The sequence below is a fragment of the Heterocephalus glaber genome, unplaced genomic scaffold (genome assembly GCF_053883595.1).
Source record: "Heterocephalus glaber isolate CG9 unplaced genomic scaffold, H.glaber_assembly_v1.0 deba00000122, whole genome shotgun sequence".
In the NCBI taxonomy this organism is placed as follows: Eukaryota; Metazoa; Chordata; class Mammalia; order Rodentia; family Bathyergidae; genus Heterocephalus; species Heterocephalus glaber.
The window spans coordinates 45,391,891-45,419,149 of record NW_028258138.1 but is presented as its reverse complement, the minus strand read 5'-3'; the positions used below and the strand labels follow the sequence as shown (position 1 = coordinate 45,419,149).

Below are 27,259 nucleotides of genomic sequence, written 5' to 3'. Positions count from 1 at the left end.
CCCTCCTATCCCCAAATTAACAGAGTTGGTGAGATTTTGGGACAGAAGCAAAGGCCTATAGTTAACTACACTCAGAGTACATCACTAGAAAGCAGATACTAACTAAAGAGATCTCCATATTATCAACAACATCCAATCTAGTCAACCTGTAGTCCTCAGTACATGTGCACCCATCAACTTGAACACACACACATACACACACACACACACACACACACAGAGTAAACAAGAAAAGGCAACAAAATGCTTCCCAAACAATAGACTTCCCCAGAGCTGATCCATGAGGAATCAATGGGGAAGAAATTAAAAGCCAAACAGCCAAATTGTACAAAATAATAAAAGAGAAAAAAACCTCAGATCAATAAGGCTGTCAGTAAAATCAAAGATAATAAAACTGAACAAATAATGGGCTAACTAAAAAATTGACCATTGAACTTACAGAAGACACTAATATAAAGCTAGATGAGCTAAAAAGGAAAAAGAAATCATACATGATCATATGTGAAGACAGTGTCAGATCTTGAAGACAGGGCTGATATATGTGACCATGTACTCAGAGATACCTTAAATAAACAAGAGAACATGGAAAATTAAGCCAATAGCTTCTAGATGGTGCAAATAAGACTATTCTAAGAATAACTGGTATTAGTGAAAAATCAGAAGACAACATGAAGCTCTTTGAAAAAATCTGTTTACAGAAATAATAGTGGAAATATTTCCAAATATGGGGAAATAATTCAGCATAAGTAAGGCATACAAAATCTCAAATGGAAACAATCAGAAAAGGAATTCTTCATGACACATCATACTCAAAATCTCAGAAGTACAACACAAGGACAAAATTTTAAAAGCTGTTAGAAAAAGCAACAATCGCTTATAAAGGTAAACAAATTAGAATTACAGTAGACTTCTCAACACAAAACTTAAAGGTCAGGAGAGCTTGAAGTGAAACAACTTTCAACCCAGACTAATATACCTGTAAATCTCAAAATTGATGGAAAAATAAGGACTTTCCTGACAAAGAACACCTTAATTAATTCATGGCCACCAAATCAGCAATCCAAAATTTCTCAGGGATATCCTAAAAGAAAATGATGAAGTCAATAGTACCAAATAGTCTAATGAAATGATTTCATCAATCCAGATGAGCACTTAATTGGAAAGGAAAAAAGAAGGATCAAAACCAGAAAAATAATGCAGTGATGAGAATAAGTCAATACTTTTCAGTAATAGCTGTCAGTGTGCATGGTTTCACCTTAAGAAAGGCAAGGATTGGCAGATTGCATCAAAAAGAAAATTCAATGTTATGCTATATACAATAAATACATTTAATCCAAAAAGAAATTCATAGACTAAAATCAAAGGATGTAAAATAATATTCCATGCAACAGAGTGTGCAAAAAAGCAAGAGTACCTATCCTATTTTCAGACAAATAGCACTTCAAGACAATATTGATCACAAGAGAAAGAAAAGGTCACTACATATTGGTTCAGGAAAAAATTCAACAGAAAGAGATAATAATTATATATGCACCAAACACCGGCATCCTCAAATTCATAAAACAAACATTACTGGGCAAAAAAATATCTGATAAATATCAACACATTTAGCGGGAGACTTCAATTCCCCATTATTATAAAATGACAGATCAGTTAGAAAAAAAAAGCCACAAAGAAATATCAGATTTTAACCACACCTTGAAATAAATGTACTTTATCAATATCTATAGTGTTCTACCCAGCAATAAAAGAATGCACACTCTCAGAAGCACATGGAATTTTGTCCAAAATAGACCACATGCTAGCTCATAAATCAGACTTAAATAAACACAAAAAAGCAAAAATATTCTATGCATAATATCAGATCATAGTGCATTAAAACTAGAAATCAATAGCAAAAGAAACCACAAAAACTATGCAAACACATGGAGATTAAACAATACACTCTTTAATAATCAATGAGTCACAGCAGAAATCAAGGAAGATATTAGAAACTTTCTAAAAAGAAATGATAATGCTAGTACAACATACCAAAATCTATGTGACACAATCTAAACATTCCTAAGAAAGAAATTATACTGTGAATTTCCACATCAGAAAAACAGAGCAAGCCCAAATAACTTAATAATGCACCTCAAAGTTCTAGAAAAACAACTCCTTGATCCTTTCTACAGTTTTTTACTCTCGATTTCATTCATTTTTTTCTAATCTTTATAATTTCCCTACTTGTGCTAGCTTTGGATTTCTGTTGTTCTTGTTCTTGGGACATTCAGACATCTGATCGTGAAAAAGAGTCCAAAAATACACTGGAGGAAAGAGAGGCTCTTTAACAAATTGTGCTGGGAAAACTAGCTATCCACATGCCAAAAACTGAATCTAGACCCATATCTCTTTAACAATGAGTTAAACTAAAACCAAGGTAGATCAAAGATCTAAATACTAAAACAGAAACAGATTTGCTAGAAGATAAATTAGGTAAAATTTTTTAATACATAGGCATAAAAAGGGACTTTCTGAACAGAGCTCCAATTACACAAGAAATAACTTTAAGAATCAACAAATGGGATTATATCAAAGTAAGGAATATTCCACACAGCAAAGGAAACAAACCAACACAGTAAAGAGACAACCTATAGAATGGGAAATTTTTCTCTAGCTACTCCTCAGACAGAGGACTAATATCTAGAATATACAAAATACTAAAAAAAAATATAGTTCCCTAAATAGACGATCCAATCAAAAAATGGGTAATTGAAATGAATAGACACTTCCCAGAAGAAGTGAAAATGACACTTAAATACATGAAAAAATGTACATCTCTGGTTATTATAGAAATGCAAATTAAAACAACACTAAGATTTCATTTTACTCTAGAAAGAATAGCTATAATTAAGAATCAAATAAATGCTGGCAAGGCTACATTGTTGGTGGAAATGTAAACTAGTACAACCAATATGGAAATCAGTGTGGAGATTCTTCAAAAAACTAAAACTGAAATTCTAATTGACCTAGCTATTTCTATTCTATGAATCTTTCTGAAAGATTTAAAGGTATCATACTACAATGATATATTCATAGCCATATTTATAGCAGCAAAACTCACGAGAACTAAACCCTGAAGCAGTCTGTATTTCCATCAATAGATGAATAGGTAAGTAATATATGGTGTTTATACAAAAAGAGTACTACTTTGCTATAAAGAGAGATAAATTTGAGTCATTTTTAGGCAAATGTATACACCTTGAGACCCTAAAGTTAATTGAAATAATAATTGAGACACACATGCTTAAATATCACATCATTTCTTTGTATTAGAAAGTTAAATATATTAAAGAAAACAAAGGATAGGAAACAGGGTGGTACTTTGCAAATGAACATGGGACCAAGAGTTTGGGGGAGGAGAGGGTGAAGGGAGGGGAAGAGGATGTAAAAATAATTAAGGTGTATTATGTACATGAACCAAATCACAATCAGTGTGAACTGCAAACATGTACTAATATATTTTTTTAAACTCAGTACATTATTTCCTTCCGTCTGTAGGAATACAAGTGATAGATGCTATTAGCCTAGCATAATAATATCAAATATTTTAATTTTGAATATTATTAAGAATTTTTAAAATATAAGAGCTTCCTTTATTTAATGTTTATATAATATCTGCTATGTGCAAAGTACTGTTTTTAGTACTTTTTCAATATTAATCATTGGGACAACATTATATGGTACATATTGTTATCCCTATAGTTGATCCAAGTGAGGTCAGCAGAGGTTAACTAATTTGTTCAACTTTACCTAACTAGCATCAGATACTTTATTTCTATAAGATAGTGTGCCTCAGTTAGCTATTCTGAGCCTTTGCTAAACATGGCCAAAACAATCTCTCAAGGAAGGATCATAGAGAAGCATTGAGAGTGGATTCTCGGTGGCTTAAACAGTAAAATCCCTTTACAGTTTCATATTTCATTGTTGTCATTTTGGGTTGTTCTTCTTTTTGATCCCTAAGGACAATTTACAAGACCAGCATATGCCACTCCAAAATATACCCCTCAGGCACAATGATTATTTTGAGACCATTATTTGACAAACTACTGACAACCTAGGAGGAGATCTGAAAACAAAAGTCACTTTTTCATAGGGGAAATGTATATCAATAAAGGAAACCTCCATTTAAAAGTGTTTTCCTAACTTGTGAGGAAGAAGATGACACAACAGAGACTCTTCTCATGAAGGCTCTAAGATAAGTCTGCAAACAGACTTTACCTTTGTTTTGTGATTGTCTTGTTTATTTCATCTACACTTTCCTCTCCTGACATCCTTCTTTGTTTCAGGTTATTTAAGCCTGAACTCAAATCCATTCTGAAATTTGTTCATCCTCTGAATATCTCCCAAATATAAATATAAGTAAACCTTTGTTTTTCTATTGTTATTATGTCTTTTGTTACAGGGATCTCTCATAACTAAGAGCTATGATGATAGAGGAAAATTGTTTTATCCTCCCCAATAGTGAGAAGGGCACATTGTTCCCTGTCTAAATTTCTATCCAAGGATGACAGAATCAAACCTTTTTCTGCTTCCACATAACCAATGGAAGGTAGAATTAAAAAAAATATTGTGTACATATCAGTCATTTTAAAAAGGAAATAAAGAAAATTGAGGTGACAAAATAATAAGCTGACATACACATATATCTGATTCAAAAATGGCAGAATAACATCATATTCATAGGCCTTTTTTCATCTGGGTTTTATTTCCTTAGCTAGTCTCGCACGTCAAGGAATAAGCCCTCCTCACTACCGATTCTACTATATCACTAAAAGATTTTAAAGATTGGAATCACTTTATTCCTTTAATTTACCAATTGTCTATTTATAATCTATGAAAACAAAAAGAGATTTTTCCACTGTGACTTAATTAAGATCCTACCTTCAGTTTCATATGTAGGTTTTGAAACATACTTGTTTGGAAGAACTGTAGCTATATAAAAAAAACTCCATCTACCTAACTGTACTATATCCTCCATATTATAATATAATATTATGAATTGTACAAGAAGAAATATATATGTATACTAGTAACAAGATTTTACTATTACAAATTATTTTTATAATTAACTGAGAAATAATATTTATAATTTATATGTTTCTGCTTAAAATTTTAAAATAGATTCTCAGGAAAAAATCCAGCAATTTTATAAAGAAAGTAATTACTCAAAATCTACAATTAGAAAGCAAACATTATATCTACTAATGAATGTGTTGTATTTTCATTAAATATGTTCTCTAAAGTCATTTTATAATAAAATCTATAGTTCAGCAGACAAATTTGATGGGCATCATTTAAGCTTAAAAAACAAGACATCTCCAAGGGTTGAGGGCGTGAAGGGAGGGCTAGAAATGGGGAAAAAATAAGAAACAAGATGCATTATGTAAAGGTACAATTCCCAATGAGAAATGTAATTGTGTTGTATACCTACAATGTACCAACAAAAGAATTTAATACACCCCCCCCCCAACCGAGACAACTCTATCATTGTCTTTAAGGAATATATGACATAATTCGAATGTACTTTTGATTCTACAGAATTATATAAGCAACATTTTTGTACCCATTGATCAGCAAAATGGCAAATTTTCAATAGAATATCTTGCGTATGATTTAAAAAAGACTTTACAGCTCAGTGTGACATTTTACTTTTGCCTAGCTTAGCAATGTATTAATATATTCACTTTTATTTTCTAAATGTATAGATATTTCACAAGACTTAAATAATAGAAGATAGAAATAATTTAAAATTCTGAGAGTATGCATTAAAATGACCTTCACATTTAGATCTAATATTCTACTGGTTCCAACCAAAAAAGTAAAGAGAAACTGAGAGGTGAAATGTGGACAAACTCAAAAACTGCTTCCTTTAAAGACAAATGTCAATGAGATTCAAGCTCTCACTCACACAATAGAACTTTATATTCCTAAATCAATATGCCTTAAAATGTTTAAAGTAAAGAACAGAGGTTTTGTTTATAACTTCTCATGTTTTCTTAAACGGTCTTAAATTCGCAGTGACAGGTCTTGCCTACCTAATATTTGCAAGGTGTCAAACCAATGCTTGTAAATTCTGAGGAGTAAACAGATTTTTAAAACCATTTGAAAAACAATGATACAGAGAATAAAGAGCTCTTTACTATTATCAAAGACAAATTTTATTGATAATATAGGACTTTGTACATTTGTTTATTTTTAAAATGTAAAGAAACCCAAAGGGTTAGAAACAATATTTGCAAATCCAAATTGTGTAGACTTACTGGTACATGCCATAGAAGGTGGGTCTTTTTCAGCTCTGAAGTAGCCCTTATCACACTGACAGACAGAAGTAGCTTCCATGTAGGTTAAACTGTGTGGAGGGCATTTAGAACACTTTGTGTTTCCAGCAAATGCTTTATAGAATCCTGTTCTGCAAGCTGTAAAAACAGGAAAAAAATTCTTTTTAATTATTTTTCTAGAGGATTTTTTGCAACATATTTTAATTTATACATAGTTGGAGTCTAAAGAGTTCTATGTAACACATACACAGAAAAGTCAATATATGTGTTAATATTAATAAATCAAGTTAGCTGTTTGTGATGTTAAGTTTAACTGTCATGCCAGTTGGCTTGGAAACCTCGTAAGGGATTACAAAAGAACACTTTTGGGTGTGTTTGGGTAGATCCTAAAAGTATGACCATGAGATCTATATCTGATCCCTCTCTTCTTCCTCTTTGGCACTGTTCCCTTCTTCCTGTTTTCTGGCAACCATTAACTAAGCAACTTTGCTCCATCAAACCCTTCTGCCATGATGTTCCTGCTTCGAGCAAGCTTACCATGTACTGAATCCTCTGAAACTATTAGCCAAATAAGCCTCTTTTTAAAATTGCAGGTATTAGGTATTTTCTTTCAGCAAGAGGAAAGCTGACCAATATATGACTCAAAGTCAGTAAGAAAATTATGACATATTTTATCTGAAAATTTTAAAATTAGTGTAACTCAAGAACATACACATTCACCATACACACATTCACATAAACATGCACATAAACACACACAAATTATTAGTGCTTCATAAGTGTGAAGATGCCCATAACCGGCAGTACAAGAGATGGTTTTGTGTAGTTTTGGAAAATGGCATTAAAAGACACTGAATCACACTGTTAAACATGCAGTTTTATTCCATTTCTTTGTACTCAAGGACAAAGTTTCAGTTTCGTCTTGGTATATGTTTAGCACATTTATTAGTAACTAAATTTTCTTTAGTATACTGGACTGTATTATATTATGATGGTTTGTGTTTGCTTTTATAAAAATCTTAATAAATTATCTAAAAATTTAAGGGGAATTATTAATTCCTCATTGGAAAATTATATTAAGAGATGAGGTATCCCTTAAAAATGTATGGATAAGAATATCAACACATCTCTAACTTGTTGACAAATTAGCATTATATAGCTAATAAAAATGACTATATCATCAAAATATTTCCTCCAACCTATGGAAAACCTGAGCATATGAAAAAATATATAGTTAATCCTACTGATAGTTTCATAATTGGAAATATTCTTCAAAACATATGTAATTTCCAAATTTGATCTTAAGAGGTAGGTGCAAGACAACACACCATAAAATATTAATAAATCAAATACATGTTTTGTCAGTAAATGTTTTCTACTTAATTATGCAGTTTAAAATAACTGAATTCAGAATATTTAATAATTTCTCAAATAACTTTAAAAGTTGAACCTATCTAGAAAGTTAAGCAATATTTTTAAGCACTTGCAGTATTAAAAAATCTAATAAAGTAGTTAATTTATAAAGAATTAGGTCTAAATAAGGAGGTTATATTTGGAATAGTCCAGTGTTACTTCAAATATAAGCTATATATTACTATATTATTATAAAGGCATATAAAAAGAGCTAAGTATTTTATTCTCATTCTCTTTTTTTCATCAGTCATTTAAATTTTAGCCATAAACATTGTTTAGTTTATAAAATACCCTGTTTTTAACAACATTTTGTTGTGTAAAACGTTGCATTTTATTTATATTCTGTAGTAGCTAACACAAAAATTTAAGTAATGATGTCTTATCTGAAGGGGTTTCAACTTCTTTGTAGAAGTTTCTTGAATGCTTACAGTAAAGCTTGCTCTTGTCACAGGACCTCTTCTGCTCTAATCCAGCCAGTTATCTTCATAATTTCCTCCCTCTTTCCATCAAGTCTTAGTTCAAATGTCACCCTATCAATGAATTCTTCCCTGATCCCCTTTTCAGAATTCTAACTCCTGCTACATCACACCACAGTTTTTCACCTATTTGTATTTTTAGATTTAAAATGTTTCTGGTAGGAAGCAGATATTTACTTGGGTGTCATTATTTGTTTTGAATGTAATTTGACAATTTCTTATCTTTAATTGTGCTGTTTATATTAATTACATTAAATGGATTGTTCATATAGGCAGGCTTTAAGTCTTTTTTCCTATTTGCTTGTATTTATTCCATTGACTCTGTGATTTTCCATTTACCTTTTATTTTTCCTGCCTTCATACCTCTTATGGCATTCTTACCTCTTTGGTTGGTATATCAACAAAACCATGATGAAAGCTCATATGACCTGCATAGCTCTGCTGCAGAATAGCACTGTCCTCTCATACACTGTCTTGTGAAATCTAAATGCCTTGTCTTGTGTGGACTCTAAGATCTGTACTCATAACTCACAATCTCCAATCCCCAATTTTTAAAAATCAGGATCTTTCCTACCTTGCTACAGGCTAGGAATAGTCTCAAGATATTAAATTGGTACAGTTGTAGAAGTATGCTACTTTTTTTTATCATCTCTGCTATTTGGTGTCTCCTGTCTTAAAAAGGACTTTTTCATATATTTTGCACCTCTTTTTTAATTTCAGGTGTTATATATTGCTCCATTTTGGAGACAAATGAAAATCAGACTGCTGAGTCAGCCTAATCTCTTTTCTTTCCCTAATGGTCTTTTCCAGCTATTATACATTTATTTTATCTATTATATTTAGTTTCTCAAAGACATGCTTTAAACTTTTATTTCAAGGTACAATGAAAAAATTCTTCCATCAACCAGAATGTCCAAAGTGAAAGAGAAATACAAAAACAATTGTTTTTGGTGAGGATATGAAACAGTATGACCTGTCATATATTACTGGGAAAGTTTAAACTTTTTCTATTATTTTAAACACATATTTGGCGGTATCTCCTATAGATGAACATAGATATACCATTTCACAGAACAATTCCACATCTTGATATGTACTCAACAGAAATGTCCAAAGTGAAACTGGATTTTCTTACTGCTACAAGCCATACTAAGTTCCATTACCAAGTGAGTTATAATTCTTCTACATGATATTGATTTCCTGAAGTTGATATTCATAATCTGAAATTATGTTGGCATGCTGACCTTTCTCACTTGCTCTATCCTTGGTACAATAAACCTTCTCCTATGGTTTGGATCTAAAATGAAGTTGAAATGGGAACAAGAACTCTATTGGGAATTAAATCAGAGGCATTTATATTACATTCTGGCAAAGACTTTATCTATATTCTGTCCATGTCCTGAGATTTTGGAGATACTGAGTTTAAAGATGAACTAGTTTATTTGGCAGAGGAAATTCCAAGGCAGTAGAACATTCAGGTGGTGGCATGGGTATTACTGACTGCTTTTATCCAGATTTATAGTAAAATCTGGAGGAAAATCTGGCTAGAAAGATTTGAAAAGCTTGTAGTTTGGTCAGAAAAGTGGGTGTGTGTGTGTGTGGGGAGGGGGTAAAGTTGAGGCCAAGGCAGGTGTGGTTGCTTAAGAAATTAGTGTCAATAAAAAGAAGGCAATATTTTCCATCAGTATGATAGGAGAGATGTCTTGAAGGCATCTCAGAATTGACCAGACCCCATGCATAACAGGCATAAGGGAATAAAAGTATGAACTCTGAAATACTTTAAGATGAGACTCCTACGGATACCACTTCATTTAGGATTGACTAGGGAAGTATTTTCCTGAGTTCACCCATCCACACTATCAGAAGCCACTGCAGCCATGATTCTCAAGAAGGCTTGGATAGTGCTGGAGCTGGTAGAAGACCTTGGCATTGTCCATGTGATGGTGCTTTTGCAGGCATGCAACATGCAAGAGTTGCGGGGCCATAGAAGCTTGAAAGGCAGGTCTGGAAAGCCAGAAAATGTGTGAGGGAGTTTAAATCCCTGCCAGGATCCCTGAGAGGATGATGTATGAAGCTATGTAAGCGAGGCTGAAGCTGCAATGGAGAAGTTGGAAGTTGGAGATGCCAGGAACATGGAATATCTATGATCATGTAGTGGATATCAGGTCACCAACAGCTCCAGGACATGCCTAATCATTTTGTTTAGGAGTGGAAATCAGAACTCCTGATGCTCAGAATATGAACAGTGATACTCCCTTTTCCCTTTTTGTTTTCTCCTTAGCTCCTGCCCAGCCCTCAAGCAATCACAGGATGGTTGTGGAGGCCAGTAACAGGAGCCCATGGGAGACAGAATTCTTTTTCTGCTTAAATTCTTTTATTGGTACATTATAGGTCTACAATACATTTACATTTATCCTTGGGTGCTTGAACCTGTACATGATGTATCTTGGTTCTTAATTTTTCCCCATTACTTGTGTGCCCTTCCCTATTTACAAAGACTTTGTTTCCATTTTTTCCTTTTCTCATAATTTTTCCTTTCCCTTTCCCCTCCCACTTCCCCTACCCCTTTGGACCTTCTCTTCTTATTTCAAATTATTAATTATTCATTTTAATTTTTATTTACACTTGAGGACAAAAAGCCTTCCCTTCTGTTCACTGAAGCTGTGGTTCTCAGAGGGTCAGGTCAACCTCTATTACCTTCCTTATTCTCTCAGTAATCTTCATACTTGGTCCTAAATGCAGATCTAACTGGAAAAATACATAGAAGAGTATATAAAAACCTCATGTTTCAGCCAACAATTTTTTTTTTTTTGGTACTGGGAATCAAACTCGGGACCTTGGGATTGAGAGGCAGGTGGCGGAAACACCAAGCTAAATCCCTGGCCCTAGTAGCCAAGGATTTTTAAGGAAGAGACAAAGGAAGAAAGAAGAGACTAATACAGAAAGAAGGAAGTCTGGGAAAGCAATCCATAAACTTTTTTTTTTTATTAGTACATGTTTGTAGTACATAATGTTTACATTCCTTGTGTAGAATTGGTACATGAACATAATACATCTAACTTCCTGTTTTCATCCTCCTCCCTTTTCACTTCCTCCATCTATTGCTCCCCTTCGCATTTAAGAAAGATCTATCTCCCTACTTCCTATTATCTATCTTTTATTTTGCCCTTTATTTATATTTTAGGTTTCTCATAAAGAGAAACTATGTGATATTTAAGCTTGTATTTTACTGAACATCATAGTCTCAAGGTGAATCTATTTTCCTACAAACTTTTAAAAACCAACTCCTAGCTTTACTTCCAAACTGTACATATATAGATCTAATTCTGTTTAGCATACCAAAGAAGAAGGGACTGAACCAAATGACTAGCACCACATTTTATACTAGCTGTGAGGTTTAAACTTGGTTAGGTAAAGAAGGCACTAAGACAAAATCATATACTATTTTTGTTTCTTATTAGTACTTGTTACACACTAATTTAGGAAATAAACAAGGATATATAAGTAACTACGTAGGTAAACTGCCTTTAAAAAGCACTTTACATACAATTTCTTGGTTATTCTCATAAAAATACTATGTAGCTGTATCTCTTTTACTAGCACTTGCTTCAAATAAACTATTTTTCTGTACATCATCAGTTTTCTCATTGCAAAATAGGTGCTTCTGTCTGATCTGAATGTTTGTGTTTCCTTTGCAAATTCATGTGCTGAAGCATAAAATCTCAACATGATTTATGTTTGGAGGACCCCTGGGTGGCAGTGAGGTCATGAGGATGGTGTCCTCCTTAGTGGGATTAGTGGCCTTGGAAGGTATAAAGAGATGAGAGCTCTCTGCTGTTATACACAAGGACACAGTCAGGAGACAGGCAGATGTAAACCAGGAAGTTTGGTCTCACCAGACATCTGACTCTTCTATTTCCCAGCCTCACAAACTCTGGGAAATACCTTTCTGTTGTTCAAATGCCTCAGTTGGGCTGGGGATTTAGCTCAGTGGTTCCACTGTCTGCCTTGTAAGCACAAGGTCCTGAGTGAGTTCAATCCCCAATAGCCCCCCCCCCCAATGCCTCAGTCGATGACAATTTGTTATAGTGGTCAAAGTGGACTAAGATAATATAGATAAATGATAATACCTAACTCTTGGGTTGTCGGAGGATTTAATGTGATATGAAAAATATGATCAGAAGGGTATCTAACATTTTATTATTTAGATGAGGAAACTCAAATGAAATGATATTAACTAATATGCTGTGGCAAATTTTGTTTTCCAGAAATATGATGAAGACTCTCTGCCAATATCTTCTCTTCTGGTAATGGTGTCACAGACACTGTTCACAAAGAGTTTAGGTATGTGTTCTCTCCTCTTGAATCTGCTGCACTTGTAAATATAGTAGAAGTGTCTCCATGTGACTTCTGAGGCCAGGTTATAAAAGATTTTAGGGCTTTTAACCGATTCGTTTAGATATTTACATTTAAAAACTAGTTACCATTTGAGAAGGAAGGTCAAGTAACTAGAGAACCATGTGGTGAGCTACTAAACTCGACCCACAGCTCTGGCTCATCTTCCAATTGACAGCCACCATGAATTTGCCAGCCAGGAGAGTGAGCTACTTGAAATGTGGCAGATTATTTAGCCTCTAGTCCAGTTACCCAAGCTGACAGTGCCTGGAGCAGAGATGAGCTGTCCTTGTTACACCTTTCCCAGATTACAGATTTCTGAGCAAAATAAATAGTTGGTGTTATTTTCAGTCACTGACTGTAGGGTGGCTTCTATTGCATCACTGTGTAACTGAGACACTTGCTCAAGATCATATGGTGAGACAGCAAAAATTAAAGTCTAAAATCATTTAAATTTATAATTAAATTCTCCTTATAAGCTACATTTGTAATTGGAACAGCATTACTGTTTGGAACGGTATGGTGATTATGTAATCTAGGGCAGGATGGCGTGAATCACAAGTTTTAAAGAATGAACTGATGTTGGTATTTAGATTATAAATGTTATAATAAAAATACTCCTTTGGACTTAATTGATATAGTTTTAACAAATGGCTTTATTGTCTCATATATTTGGTAGGAAGCAAAACTAATATAGCTTTATTCAGGCTATTTGAAATAAAAATATATTCCACACCTTTTATTTCATTAAAAATGGTTTATATAGATACCTTATTTTATGAAAAAATAAGCAAGACACTTTATGCTTCAACTTTCAGGGCAGACTCATAAAATGGATTGTGTGCATAACTTGAACATTTTAACAAAACTCTCTCCTTGCTGCACAAAGTATCACATACTCTGTCACCTCAGTAAACTTTGACACCAAATTTTTGCCGATTTAACAACAAACTTAAAATCCATTCTTCAATTTGACAATTTTTAATGTTGCACAGTCATATATTTTGGCATTTCTGTAGCTGAAAGTTTAGAAAACTAATGTAAATATTATTGAATTAAACATTAAAAATTTTTCCTCAGTGAGAAAAGTATAAATTGTCTTTCCTACAGGGAGTTATAGAGCATAATAAAAGTCATTGTAAAAATTAAAACTATTTTTAGTTTGAGAACAAAATTGTTACTTTATAGATATTATTTTATTTAATTCTTACAAAGGCTTTATGATGTATTAATATTCCCATTTCACAAATGAGGAGGTGAAGGCTCTTATAATTGTTAAAGGTCACAAAGATGAGACATAAGCAATCTATAGATGACTGAATAGTAGTTTGTATTCTACTTTTCAGGTAACATTTTAAAATAGCTTACCAAAACCTTGATCTAAATTTTTGGGATGTTTTATAAATATTGAATGAAAATAAATGAAAAAAGCATGTTCTATCTGGTACAAGTAGAGTACCCACATTGATCCAGTGTGGTTTGGATGTGATATATTTTCATGGATCACAAGAGCACATTCAAGGGCAAAATGCAGCAGCAGCAAACACTCAAGATTCAGGATGTCCAATGCATTGCTTGCAGTAGCTCTATATGGCTGTGTAATCAGCAGGAACTGCGACATGCAGGTTTTACAGATTTGATGTGTTTGATGAGAATATGGTCTCTTGATTTGCCTCATATCTAGTTCCACTCACATAGATCCATTCCACTCATTAATGTTGTTGACCTGCACCTGACTTTTTCAATGACTATTTTATACCCAGGCAGATCATCTGTAAGATGGTGCTTGAAAAATACAATTTTCATGGTAAGGAAGAGCTCTTCTGTAAAATCAGCTATAGCAGTTCATAAATCTGTAGTAAGGATTTCTATTGGGAACCAAGAACCACATATAGTTTTCTGTTCTATAGTTATAAATCATCTCATTAATTGGGTTTTATTTATGTATGAACATGTCTTTGCATAAGAAACTACTTTAAACTTAGTAGAGGAATTCTTAGCAGATTTTTATGCAACTAAACACTCTAAATAATCCATTTTATACATTTTCATATCAGATTTTTTGAAGTTGGGACATAGTCCAGTCACTAAGTTAAAACAAGCCATTGGTCAAAACCAATCACATTAGCAACATACATCAATTTTTCTTGTCTCTCCTCTTTGTATCAACTGCATATTGCACATGACTCCTTTTATAGGTATTTGATTGTTTGACAGTGGTTTGATTCCATAACCATTTCAACATCAGAATGTGTGCACTTGTGAGGAGCAATTATGTTTGTATTAAAATTCTCATCCTTTAAGACAGTGCTTAGAACACATATTAAGTGCTCAGTAAATATTTGATAAATGACTGACTAAATCTCTTAGTGGTCTTTGGTGTTCCATGACTTAATAAAAGCAAATTTTTCTTATTCATTTAATATTGCTAGATTATATTCTAATAAGGCTTTAGGGGGAACAATACTTGCAAAAGACACCTAAAGTTAACATAACATTGCTCTACACTCATTATAAAAATATCATATTTAAGTGCTGATTTTTAAAGATGATAATTACAAATTATAATATACACTTTTATATTGCAGCCTGCAATTTTAGAACTTAATTTCAAATTATCACATTGATGAATATATTCAGCTCTCATATTTGACTATTTTAATGTGAAAGTATGTGTAATTTTCTTTTTTTTGCACCTTTACAAACTGGATAATTGTAAAAATAACAGTGCTGTTGCAAGAATTGTTGAGATAATATTGCATTTTCAAGTACAATCACTTTCAATTATTCTCAGGTGGAATAACTTTGGAAGTGTATAATTAACTACAGTTATTATTCACTCAGAAAATAATAAAGTAGAGGGTATGGTTGAAGGAGCTCTAATCCCTGAGGTGCAATAAGTTTAAACCTGAAGTTATGTGATAATATTAGACACTGTGCAATTAAACATACCATTTCATGAATGGTATGGCTAGTGAATCCCTGGAGTTTCAGGAAGGAAACATATAGTGGCTAAAATCAACCTTTTAAGACTATTACATGTGCCATTTTATTTGGTCCTCTCTGATGGATGAGAATGATAAAACAGATAAAAACTATGTGGAAATAGAAATAAATTTTATAGCTTTAGAGAACAGAAACCAATTTGGCTAAAATGAAGAGATGACAGTGGAAAGAAAGGACTTGTAGTTAATGGAAGTATGGCATCATGAGTCTCACAAGACAGCCTTGAGAATTTATATTTCACCTGAAAAACATACATATTTGAAAAAAGAAGAACAGGTTTATGAAAGTAAAGTCTGCCAATGGTGAATAAAACTTATTAAAGAGATGTGAGATAAGAAGCAGAGAGAACAAACAGAAGATCAAGGCACTGACCCAGAGAAGTTGTTTATCAACTAAGCAAGGGTGAAGACAAAAAAAGGAAAAGAAGCATTTTGAAGAGAACTGATTTTTAAATAATATTTAGCCAGACTGCACTGAAAGAAAAAGATAAACTTTAAATACAGTTTAAATATAATTATAATTGTTAATTATATTAATATTCTTAATGTTTTTGTTTATATCATATATGAAGCATTTATGGCTTTTGATCCAGCAATTTTAGATTCAAATCTAATTTTAGATTCAATGGATTGAAATATATTGTATAAGGTAAATTATTTAACCTCTCCAAAAATGAATTTGTATTTCTATAAAACGGACATGAAAATAGCACATACTTCTTAAGATGATTCATAATGTAAGTCGCAAGATCAATTAGTCCACAAAAAATCACAATAGCAAGAAAGAGACTGTACCCAAACTAGTCAAGACTTGACTGTTCTCTTCCTCATGGCCATGGTAGATAATTTATCATGTAAATCTAGTAACTGCTTCCCTGTGTTACAATCTCATAGAAAGACTAGTGTGCTTTTTTTCATCTCTAATATAATGCAGCATTTAATGGTATAGATCATAGAGCCATAGGCAACTTAGTTAATTTCTCAGTATCTCATTTTCTCATCTGAAAAATACATGTAAAAATATCATATATCTTATAGGGTTATCTTGGGAAATTACTAAGTTAATATTTATAAACACTTGGGATCTAGTACATATTAAGTGCTATGTAATGATTCATATTGCTGATTTTATCTATGTGAAGATCTTTATATTTGTAGAGTGTAGTAGTTAGAAAATCAGTAACTGGGGAATTATAACTATGTCAACACATAAAGAAAATGTTTCATAATTTTAATGTTGCTTAAAAAAATATTGCCTTCATATGAATAAAATTTACTCTTCAAAATTCTGTATGTCTCAAATATTCTTTTAGTGAAAAATTATTTAGAATACACAACTAATAGTGTTAATGAAATTCTTAAGCTATTAGCAACTATTGAGATAACCTTCCACATCACTCTTATTTTACAAATGAGGATTCAGAACATTAGAATTATATGTTGGGCAACTTATTCTGTGGATCTAATTACAATAAACAAGGATGTTAAATCAGTCCCTTTTTTTCTATCTGCATTGTTAATACCCAAGTGCACACTGTCATCATTTCTTGATAGAATTATTCCATCATTTCTGTCCTCTCCTGCTCTGAGCACTTTTACAACACAAGCTTGACTGTGTAGTCAGAATAATTATTTAAATATATATATGAAGGAGCAGAGACTCTAGTAAAGCATCCCTGTGACACTATTTAAATCCTCTAATTCTTAGCATTCCATTTTGAACAGAATTCAAATTCATTACATCATTTAAATGTCAGTTCTTTAATGTTTGCCCCCTACCTACCTTTCCAGCTCCTATCTCCACAGTTATTTTGCCTCAATTAGACTGGCCTTCTTTCTCCTTCTGGATTATGCAAGGGATATTAGTGCCTTAGGAATGATCTTTTAACTATTTTCCCTCATATTACATGCAGCATTTTATTTGTAATATTATAATTTGAATTTATTTTGCTCATTTAGTTTATTGAGAGCAGGAAACATCATTCTTGTTTATGATTTATCCCTGATGCCTAGAATAGAGGTTGGCAATAAGATTTTTTTCTCAATAAGTATTTGTTAAAGACTGAATATGAGTCTTATGTTCAACACAGTTTTAGCTATCCTGAAACTCACTTATCAATAAACTATTACTATTATTCCCTAAAGAAGATATATACCATAATATGCCTCCTCCAAGAATACCATCAGTTTGCCCCAACCAGACCTTGTTTCTCAAATTTCTTCAGAGTATTAATTTCTATAATTCCCTGTTCATTCTAATATAAACATGATCTTTGTTAACAGAGAGAGACTTTTTTAGTATCATAAACTAGTGTCTTGTATGAAGAATATATATGAATTATATCTGATAGACACTATTTATTTATCTCAGTATTTTTCCTTACTTTATAACATACTATTATTTCCATTACTCTATCAATTCAAGACTTCCTTTGTTTGCTGGGAACCCTCTGATATAATAGCCACATTATCACCATGTTTGGTTATGTGCATACCCATTAGAGGGCCTAGTTAGTGTAGTTTGCCAGTGATGGGCAATCAGAAATTATGAGCTGGTGATGAAGATTCTTGTCCTTATGTGCCTGTGTGCCAGTATTAACTCAGGCAGTGAAGAATTTACGTTTTCACTGGGCATTTGGCCTGTGTGCTGCTGCATATGACAATACTTTTTAAATTAAGGTTGGAGGCCAGATTTACCTTTACTCAATATAAATTATTGCATTACAGAGAAGAATACTGTGATGGTGCAGTGTGGTGGAAGATGCAAGCAGTTTAATTATAATATGATATAATTAATTAATTTAATTATAATATCTGAATGTTATATAAAAGAACATAATTCTGCTTCTTTATTCTGAAAAATAAAATTGCAATAAATGGCCAAAAAGAACTTTCTAGGGGTTTTCCTTTCAAGTAAATTTGATAATCAATAATATTTTGTAGATATTTGAAATAGTTTCTTTAATAAATAAATAATGGATTTGTGCTTCGTATTTTATAATGGATATGAATCAGGTGACTGGCATAGACTGAACAGAGGACAAGAATACCCCAGTTTAAACTCTGGTAAAGTTTTGTTAAATGTGGTGGCAAGCTTGTAATCTTGGCTATTGGGAGCCTAACAACAAATTCAAGGTCAGTCTGGGCAACTTAACTATACTCTGTCTCAAAAATAAAAAATTAAAAAGGCCAAGAGTGTAGTTGAATGGTAGAGTGCTTGCCTAATTTGTCTAACGCCACAGTTTCAATCCTCAGTACCGTAAAAAATGTCAATTTTTAGTAAAAACTGTTAATAGATTTTAGGCTTTTGGTAACTCTTAGTTTTCCTGTACTGATTATGACTATGAAAAGGAACAAAAATCTTTAATATATTATTTAAAATTGAAGGTGCAAACAATACTAATCAAAAGACCCAGGTAATTTTTCAATGTTGTCATTTTTATAAATGTGTTTAATAAGTAAATTTCTCCAGTGATTTTTTTTTTTAGTTAAGAGACTTTGAAACATCTGACAAGGCTTATTCTTGGTAATTATTAGAGGAAATTATTTTAATTTATTGAATTATATACAACATATTTGGATATATTGGACACACTCATGTTGAAATGCAGGTACAACTGTTCCATTGATAAGTTAGCTTTTGTTTTGCACTTATTGAAAGGTAGATGAAATTTACAAACTGAATAATTAGATGTTTTCCTCTATTCCCTAAGATGCAGTTTGATTATAATTTGTGTATAATTTCTGAACCAAAGTATCTTAGGCCCATAGCCAAATGCTTACAACTTAAACCAGCCATTAAGCTTGTGCCTAATTATAAAATAAACTGCATCAAATTTTACATCTGCCCTTTCTCTGCCTCAAGCAGCCAATCAAAGCTATATCTACATTGGTCTTGAATAGTTGTTTATGAATATATGTATTTCCATTATTAGATTTCAGGTTCCTAGAATGCAAATAGTATGCTATATTAATTTTTGTATCCTTTTATACCTAACTAGGGCACCTACATGGTCTGCTGAGCACTGGCAAAATTTCACTAAATATATATTGAATTAAATTGAATGAGATGACTGAGAAATTATACTAAGAATCTGGGCAGTGAAAACTGTCAGTCAGGGCGTAACTACTAAGCAGTACAGTGGGAAAATGTTGAGCATGAAAGTCTGCATTGCTGGAGGAAATACAGGCACAGGGCTGCCACACTTAAAGCATTATAAAACAGAAATATATCATTTACTGAGTACTTAACATATACCAAGTATGAGGTGAAACATCACATATACACCATCTCAATCAATCACAGGGAAAGGAATTCTCATTACATTTTCTGTGAAAAGCCCAAGGTCTTATATGTGATGGTTAAAACAGACCTCAATGATTCTGTGTTTAGACTTGAGTTTGAGTCCTGGTACAATCAATTAAAACCTCCCACTGCATGACCCAAGAAGAATCCTAGGGATCAAACAGGAAATATATCTATTTCTACAAATGTAAAATCCAAATGCGAATATCAACCTTCTGTTATTCCTCTTAAAATTGAATGAATATCTGATATTTATGATTCTTCACAAGCTGGTCCTGGAAGCTTCTATACCTTTTTGTAAATAATGTGACCACACTACATTTATTTTTTATTCACAAAACATACTGTATCCTCCTGAGCCTTTACAAATGCTGCTCTTTAACTTAGAATAAGCCTATTTAAGATTGAGTTTAAATCATATTTTTGTCCTATTTAAAAGGCAATTGGCTGCTGCTGTTTTCCAAGATTTACTGGGAACAATTAAACTGTGTTAAAATTAACTTGTGAACATTCCCAGCCTCCCACACTAGCTAATGAATTACCTTGAGGCCAGAGATAATATCCAATTCATATTTGTATTTGTTAGCTTTTAAAGCACATATAAATGTCTGAAATTAATCAGTAGTTTCTTTTGGGAAAGAGATAATTATAATTTTAGTTTCTCAGAAGGAAGAATTAGTTTAGTTATAACAATAACTGTATTTTATTAAAGAACTGACATTGAAGTGTTAAGATTGCCTCAAATGACAGATTCAGGAATAGATCTCAGATTCTACTCCCCTAATTCCAGTTCTCAAGCCATTATTAAAGCTATCTTCCTCAAACAGGTGGTTACCATCCTCATAGACAGATTAGAATTCCCTAGGAACTATGGAAACTACTGGTCACTTAAATCAAAGTCTCTAGAAAAGGTAGCAAAAGTTTTTCAGTTTTTCTCAGGTTATACTGATGTACACTCACACATAAGAACCATGAGATTTCATGCATATTTCCTATAAATCTGTTCCTACCATAAGATTAAGAAAAAATAATTCCCAGATTATTTTATCACCCGATTTCCCTATATGCCATTCTTTGAAAAGACAGCCATAGCTTATATTAAACAAAGTAAAATTCATTACTATGTTATTCTTTTCAGACAAGAACTTGTTATTGCTTAAGTTTAAAGAGCAGAAAGATAAATTCCGTTTCTCCTCAATTCATAAATACCTGTTTCAACAACACTGTCACCTTGCGAGTTCTGGGTGTCTTACTTAGCCAATGCACTCTGGTAAACTGTAAATAAACAAACTGAGAATAAGAGTCCTATAACTGCTTGTCAAATATGGAGAGTGAGCAGAAAGAGCAGTCTGAGAAAATGTCAAAGCCATCTAACTCATTTATCAGTCCAGAGGCAGGAAATTACTGATACTTAAATACTCACTTTCAAGCCAGTAAAAATCATCTTGTTTTTTGAATTCTGATTTCACTCATATATAAAGTGTTAAATCTGTTCTTAAATGTTTCATCACAAAGAAGTAACAAAAATTTGATATGTGCTTGTATGGATTATAACATTACATTATGTATATACGAATTGAAATATCACCTGGCACTCAATAACTCTGGACAATTTTATATATCAGTTAAAAAAACTTGAAAAGTAGAAAAAATAGACTTTTCATTATAATTTTTAATGAAAAATATTATTTGTTATTCGAAGGACACCATTAGGCAAAGAAAAAATAATAACAGAATCTCAATTTTATTAACTTTGGTCTTTATTTGTATATAAACTTGGTTTTGATCTCCTTGGCCAATGAAAAATCTCCAAGATTAAAGGGGCTAGAACCAAATGCTCACTTGTTCTACCATACCCCCAGGTCCTCTTACGATGCTGCTGAGCAGACCAGAGTTTTATTGATGTCTCATCCTGTGTAGATGTGGCCAAAGCAGAGTCAGGGGAGGGCAGGGTGTTCTGTAGTTATTCAGCTAGAAATGCAATGCAGGAAGATGAAACAGCAAGCTTATGAGAACTAGGAGTTACCCTGAATCTATATTCAAAGATATATCAAATATAAATGACAGCGTCATGTGGATTTACTCTCAGATTTTTATAGGTCATGTCAGTTCCATCAGTGTTTCCAGACACTACGATACCTTAATGGAACATTTTAAATGAAGAGTTCCCTTGTCTCACTTTGGACTGCAATCTGATCCTTCACAAACTATTTTGAGAAAGTGAGAGTAAAGACACAATAATATTATTTTAATTTGTGTTCTTCCAGGTGTTGACTCTAAAACAGAAATCCAGTATGTTTATTATTCAGTGAGTAAAAGGAGCCAGATAAATATGGAGGTGAATGAGGTGGGAAATGAAGGCAGAACATAAAGAGGATATTTTCAACCTAGTTACCATTATCCATGGTTGACGTTTAATCCAGCTAGGAAATTATGAGAACAAGATCAGAACATGCATCTCAGAATGATCCCATTCAATGAATGAGGAAGCTGGGTTGTTTATACACTGGTTTCCTATCAGTCATTTATTGATGACTACTCCTGGGAGACACTAATTGCTCATAAAGTAAAATGCAGTTACAAGAAAAAAGTCTTCACCCAGAACATAAAGGTACTGCCAGTTAAATGGGTCAGTGGATTCTGATGTAAGAGTAAGAATGGGACATGACAGCATTTGCTACAAGCAGAGTCACGGAGTGAATGACACTGTGTGAGTCGATGCTGGACCGCATACACAACAGGGTCTCCAAGAAGATAATGAAAAATTCTATCACATTGGTAGGTTCTAAGGTTATAGCACAATGCATTACACCCATGTTTGTGGAGATGCTAGAATAAACAGACATACTACATTGCCCACTCTATAAAAAATAGCAATACAATTATTAATACAAGTACGTTGTACTTGACAACGAACTACCACATTACTGATTTATTTATTCAGTATACTTTCAACAATTATTTGGGTGCATAATTCTACCTAAAACAGTGCTGTGAAATGCCATCCAATGTTATGCTACCACTGGCCTTATATATCTCATGTTTACTGGCTTTCTTGACTACATCAAGAGGCAAGGTTGAATGATTGATACTATAATGTTTGCACAACAATGAAATCACCTAAGACAAAGTTATCAGAATTCATCCCTGTCATTAAATGAGGAACAACTGCATAGGTCTGCTGTGGTATATGGTTTCAGAATTGTAATATGTTCTCACACTCTATGGATATTCCAATTATATATACTCTCACAGCCAGTCTCTGCTGATCCTACTCATTACCTCTCTCAAGTATCCATTGCTTATGGGTAGTCCCTGCTCTACTTAGGAGGGATTTTGTTAGTTCCTTTCAGAGGTTGTGAGATCCTTGTCCTCCTTATTATACCTCATACAGTCTTACTGACAGTGAAAGGAGCTCTGGTAAAGTGTGAGACCCTGAAGTCCTAGAAAAGCTCATGAAATTTTCAGAGAATGTGCACACAGTTTTCAGAAAAGGACTTTTTGTACTATAAAAACAGAAATGCTTTATGTGGTAGAAGCTATATTATCTGAACTAAATAGAGGACATGCAATGATCTAAAATATGAAATGTTGACTGGTGAACCTAAGACACCTATAAGCTTCCTTTGGATGAAAAACTAATCATATCTAATCTCCAAAGTGAAGAGCATAGAAAGGCCATAATAAAAGGACTCTGTGGTGAAAATTGAGGGAGAAAGAGACACAGGACATTACTGAGGCTACATTCATCTTTCTGAAGAGCTATAACTAGAATCCTGTTCTAGTTCACTGTCTTATTTTAGACACAACCCTCATCTGACCCAAGTTTCCTAGGACCTACATGATTCTGCTTTCTCCGCCAATGCTGATATTTTCCACAGAATGCTTATTAAGCATTTAAAAAAATGTATTCAAAGAGTATTTTGTGATATTAAAAATCTTTACTCACACTTGTTGTCATCTTAAAATGTTAAAAAAATGTGAGATACAGGTGCTATTATTTTTTACAGAGAGAAATTGCCCTTGATTTTATATTCATGTTTCCAGACTTTATTGTCATCCCACAGAAAAATTTCCAACACAATCTGGCAACTGTCACCAGTGCTGAGTTTTTAATAATCACATCTTTTAATTTTTATTATAAAAGTAATTAAAAACAATATATATTGATAAAATGGTTTCAAAAATTCAGGCAATATAGCTCAACAAAATGTTACTTCCTTTCTTAATACTAATATTTTTTTTTTTACTTAAATTCTTTTATTGGTACATTTTAGGTATACAACACAATTACATTTCTCATTGGGAATTGTATGTTTACATAATGACTCTCGGTTCTTATTTTTCCCCATTCCTAGCCCTCCCTTCACCCCCTCCACCCTTCCCTATTTACAAAGACTTTATTTCCATTTTTTCCATTTCTCATCATTTTTCCTTTCCCTTCTTTCCTTTCCCCTGCCCCTCCCACTACCACTACCCCTTTGGACCTTTTCTTCCTACTTTGCATTATCGATTATTCATTCTAATCATTGGTACATTTTAGGTATACAATATAATGACATTCATCATTGGAAATTTGCACCTTTACATAATCTCTCTTGGTTCTTGTTTTTCACCCTTGCCCAGCCCTCTCTTCAATCCCTGCATTCCTCCCTATTTACAAAGATTTTGTTCCTATTTTTCCATTTTCTCATATTAATCCCATTCCTTTCCATCCTTTCCCCTAGCCCTCCCACTTCCTTCCCCTTTGCCGCTTTTCTTCCTATTTCACATTACCTATTTATTATACATTTTAGTCCTTATTTACACTTTCAGTTTCTCACACCAGAGAAACTATTCAATATTTATACATGTGTGTCCTATTTATTTCACTTAAGAGTATTGCCTCAATGTGCATCCACTTAGCTATAAATGTCTCTAATTTCTCATTTTTTATGGCTGAGTAGTACTCCATTTTATAAAAAAACACATTTTCTTTATCCAGTCTCCAGTTGATGGGCATTTGGGCTGTTTCCAAGTTTTAGCTATCACAAACTGCTACTATGAACATGGGCACATATATATCACTGTGGTATGATTCTTTTAATTCTTTGGGGAAGATCCCCAGCAGTGGAAGAGCAGGGTCAAATGGAATTTCCAGTCCAAGTTCTTTGAAGTATCTCTATACTGATTTCCACAGTGGTTGCACCAGTCTACACTCCCACCAGGAGTGGAGAAGGGTTCCTCTTTCCCCACAGCCCTGCCAGCATTTGTTATTGGTTGATTTCCTGATAGCAGCCATTCTTTCTGGAGTGAGGCAGAATCTCAGCTTTGTTTTCATTTGCATCTCTGAAGTGACCAGTGATGTTGAACATTTTTTCATGTATTTATTTGCTATTTTTACTTCTTTGTCTGAGAAATGTCTGCTCATTTCAGATGCCCATTTTTGGATTGGGTCTTTAAATTTGGGAGGTCTGATCTTTGTCAGGTGCTCTTTGTCATGAAAGCGTCTTATTTCTCCATCAATTTTGAAAGATAGTTTTTCAGGGTACATCAATCTGGGTTGGAGGCTGTTTTCTTTTAGGGCTTGGAATATGTCACTCCAAGCTCTTCTTGCCTTGATGGTTTGTGTTGAGAAGTCTGCTCTATTTCTGATGGGCTTTCCTTTGTATGCGATTTGTTTCTTTTCTCTAACTACTTGTAGAACTTTGTTCTTCTGTTGAGTTCCTGGCACCTTAACAATTATATGCCTATGTGTAGATGTTTTTTGATCAAGGCTATTTGGAGTCCTATATGCCTCACTTATCTGTATGTCAAATTCTTTTCCCCTGCTTGGGAATTTTTCTCCCGTTACTTCTGTGAAGAGTTTTTTTATGTCCTCTGCACTCTCTCCTGTTTCTTCATTGACTCCAGTCAGTCTTATGTTACTCTTCTTTGCATCATCTAGCAGCTGCTGGATTGATTTCTTGTGTTTCCTTATAATTTTGAAGCAATTTTTCTTTTTTTGGTCATTATTTGCAATCTTATCTTCTATATCTGAAATTCTGTCCTCACATTGGCTCATTCTGCTGTGTAGACTTTCAGTGGAGTTTTTCATCTCCTGGAAATCTATTTGCATCTGTTTTAGGGATTCCATTTGTTTCCTATGTTGGGATTCCATCATGTTCCTCAGCTCCTCTCTAGATTAATCATGTCTTGCACTAGGAGCACCATTTCTCCTGTTATCTGAGAAATTATTTCTGATTTCATTTTTTCCAGATCCCCTTTTGTTGCCAGTTCAGTGGGTCCAGGTGGTTGAGTATCACAGTGTTCCACCTCATTTCCCTTTGGGGTTACTGTAGTTGATCTGGAAGTCTGGTTTTGAGACTTATTTACATGTTTTCTCATTTCGACTGGGGGGCAGGGGGGTGCTGTTGGAGCCCGCGAGGATCACCTCCTCTGAGCTGGGAGAGGTGGCACAGGGGCTGAGAGGAGCGGTAGGGATGTTGGCCAGGAAGCCCCTTCCTCTGGGCCGGGAGCGGTGGGGCAGAAGGCGGCCCAAAAGCCCTTTCCTCTGGGCTGGGGTAGTGGGAGGGATGGTGGCCAGGAAGCCCCTTCCTCTCAACCAGGAGGAGTAGGACAACGGCTCAGAAGCCCCTACCTGTGAGCTGGGAGCGGTGGGAGGGATGGTGGCCCTGGAGCCCATTCCTCTGGACCAGGAGCACTGGGACCGCAGCTCAGAAGCCCCTACCTCTGGGCTGGGGGTGGCGGGACCCAGTACCATGGTCTGGTGGTCTGGTGTCCTCTGTGTCTTTGTAGTGTGGAACCAGGTGGCTGCCTGTCTGTGGTGGGCTGATTTGGCATGTTCTGCATGACTCAGGACCTCGGTAGGGCATCTGCAGACCTGCCTGTCTCAATCCTAATCTTCTGTAGCCACTGTTAATGAATTAGTCAGTATTCTAAGCCTTTATAAACATATATGTGACCATTTGGAAATAGAAAGCTGTATGTTGAATTCTTTCAGATATCAGTACAGTATATAACTCCTTACATCAGTACAGTATATTTTTCTCCAACTTGTTTCTCTATTTAATGGAAATATATTCATAGTTGTAATATAGATTGGGTTCACTTTATACATTAACCATCTTCCTTATTTTCCTTCTTTACTTTTTTTATTTTCTTTTTAGTACCAGGGATCAAACTCAGGTCCTTCTGCTTGCAGGGCAGGCAGCAAAACCAATGAGCTAAATCCCTGCCCCCCTCATTCTTTACTTTTTATTTAAAAAGTATGTCAAACATCAGGCAAGTGTGAAACACACTAGTAGTAATAAGTGGAATCATTTTTCCATGTTAACAGTTTACTATGGTTCTTTCCAAAGCAAA

General features: G+C 33.8%; 1 protein-coding gene across 1 annotated transcript in view; it reads right to left on the bottom strand.

Moving 5' to 3' along the window:
- Epha6 (EPH receptor A6) overlaps positions 1-27,259 on the bottom strand; it is a 916,320-nt gene that overhangs the window by 538,097 nt on the left and 350,964 nt on the right. Inside the window, 1 exon segment of the mRNA XM_021238833.2 lies at positions 6,303-6,458. Coding sequence (XP_021094492.1) covers positions 6,303-6,458 — 156 coding nt within the window.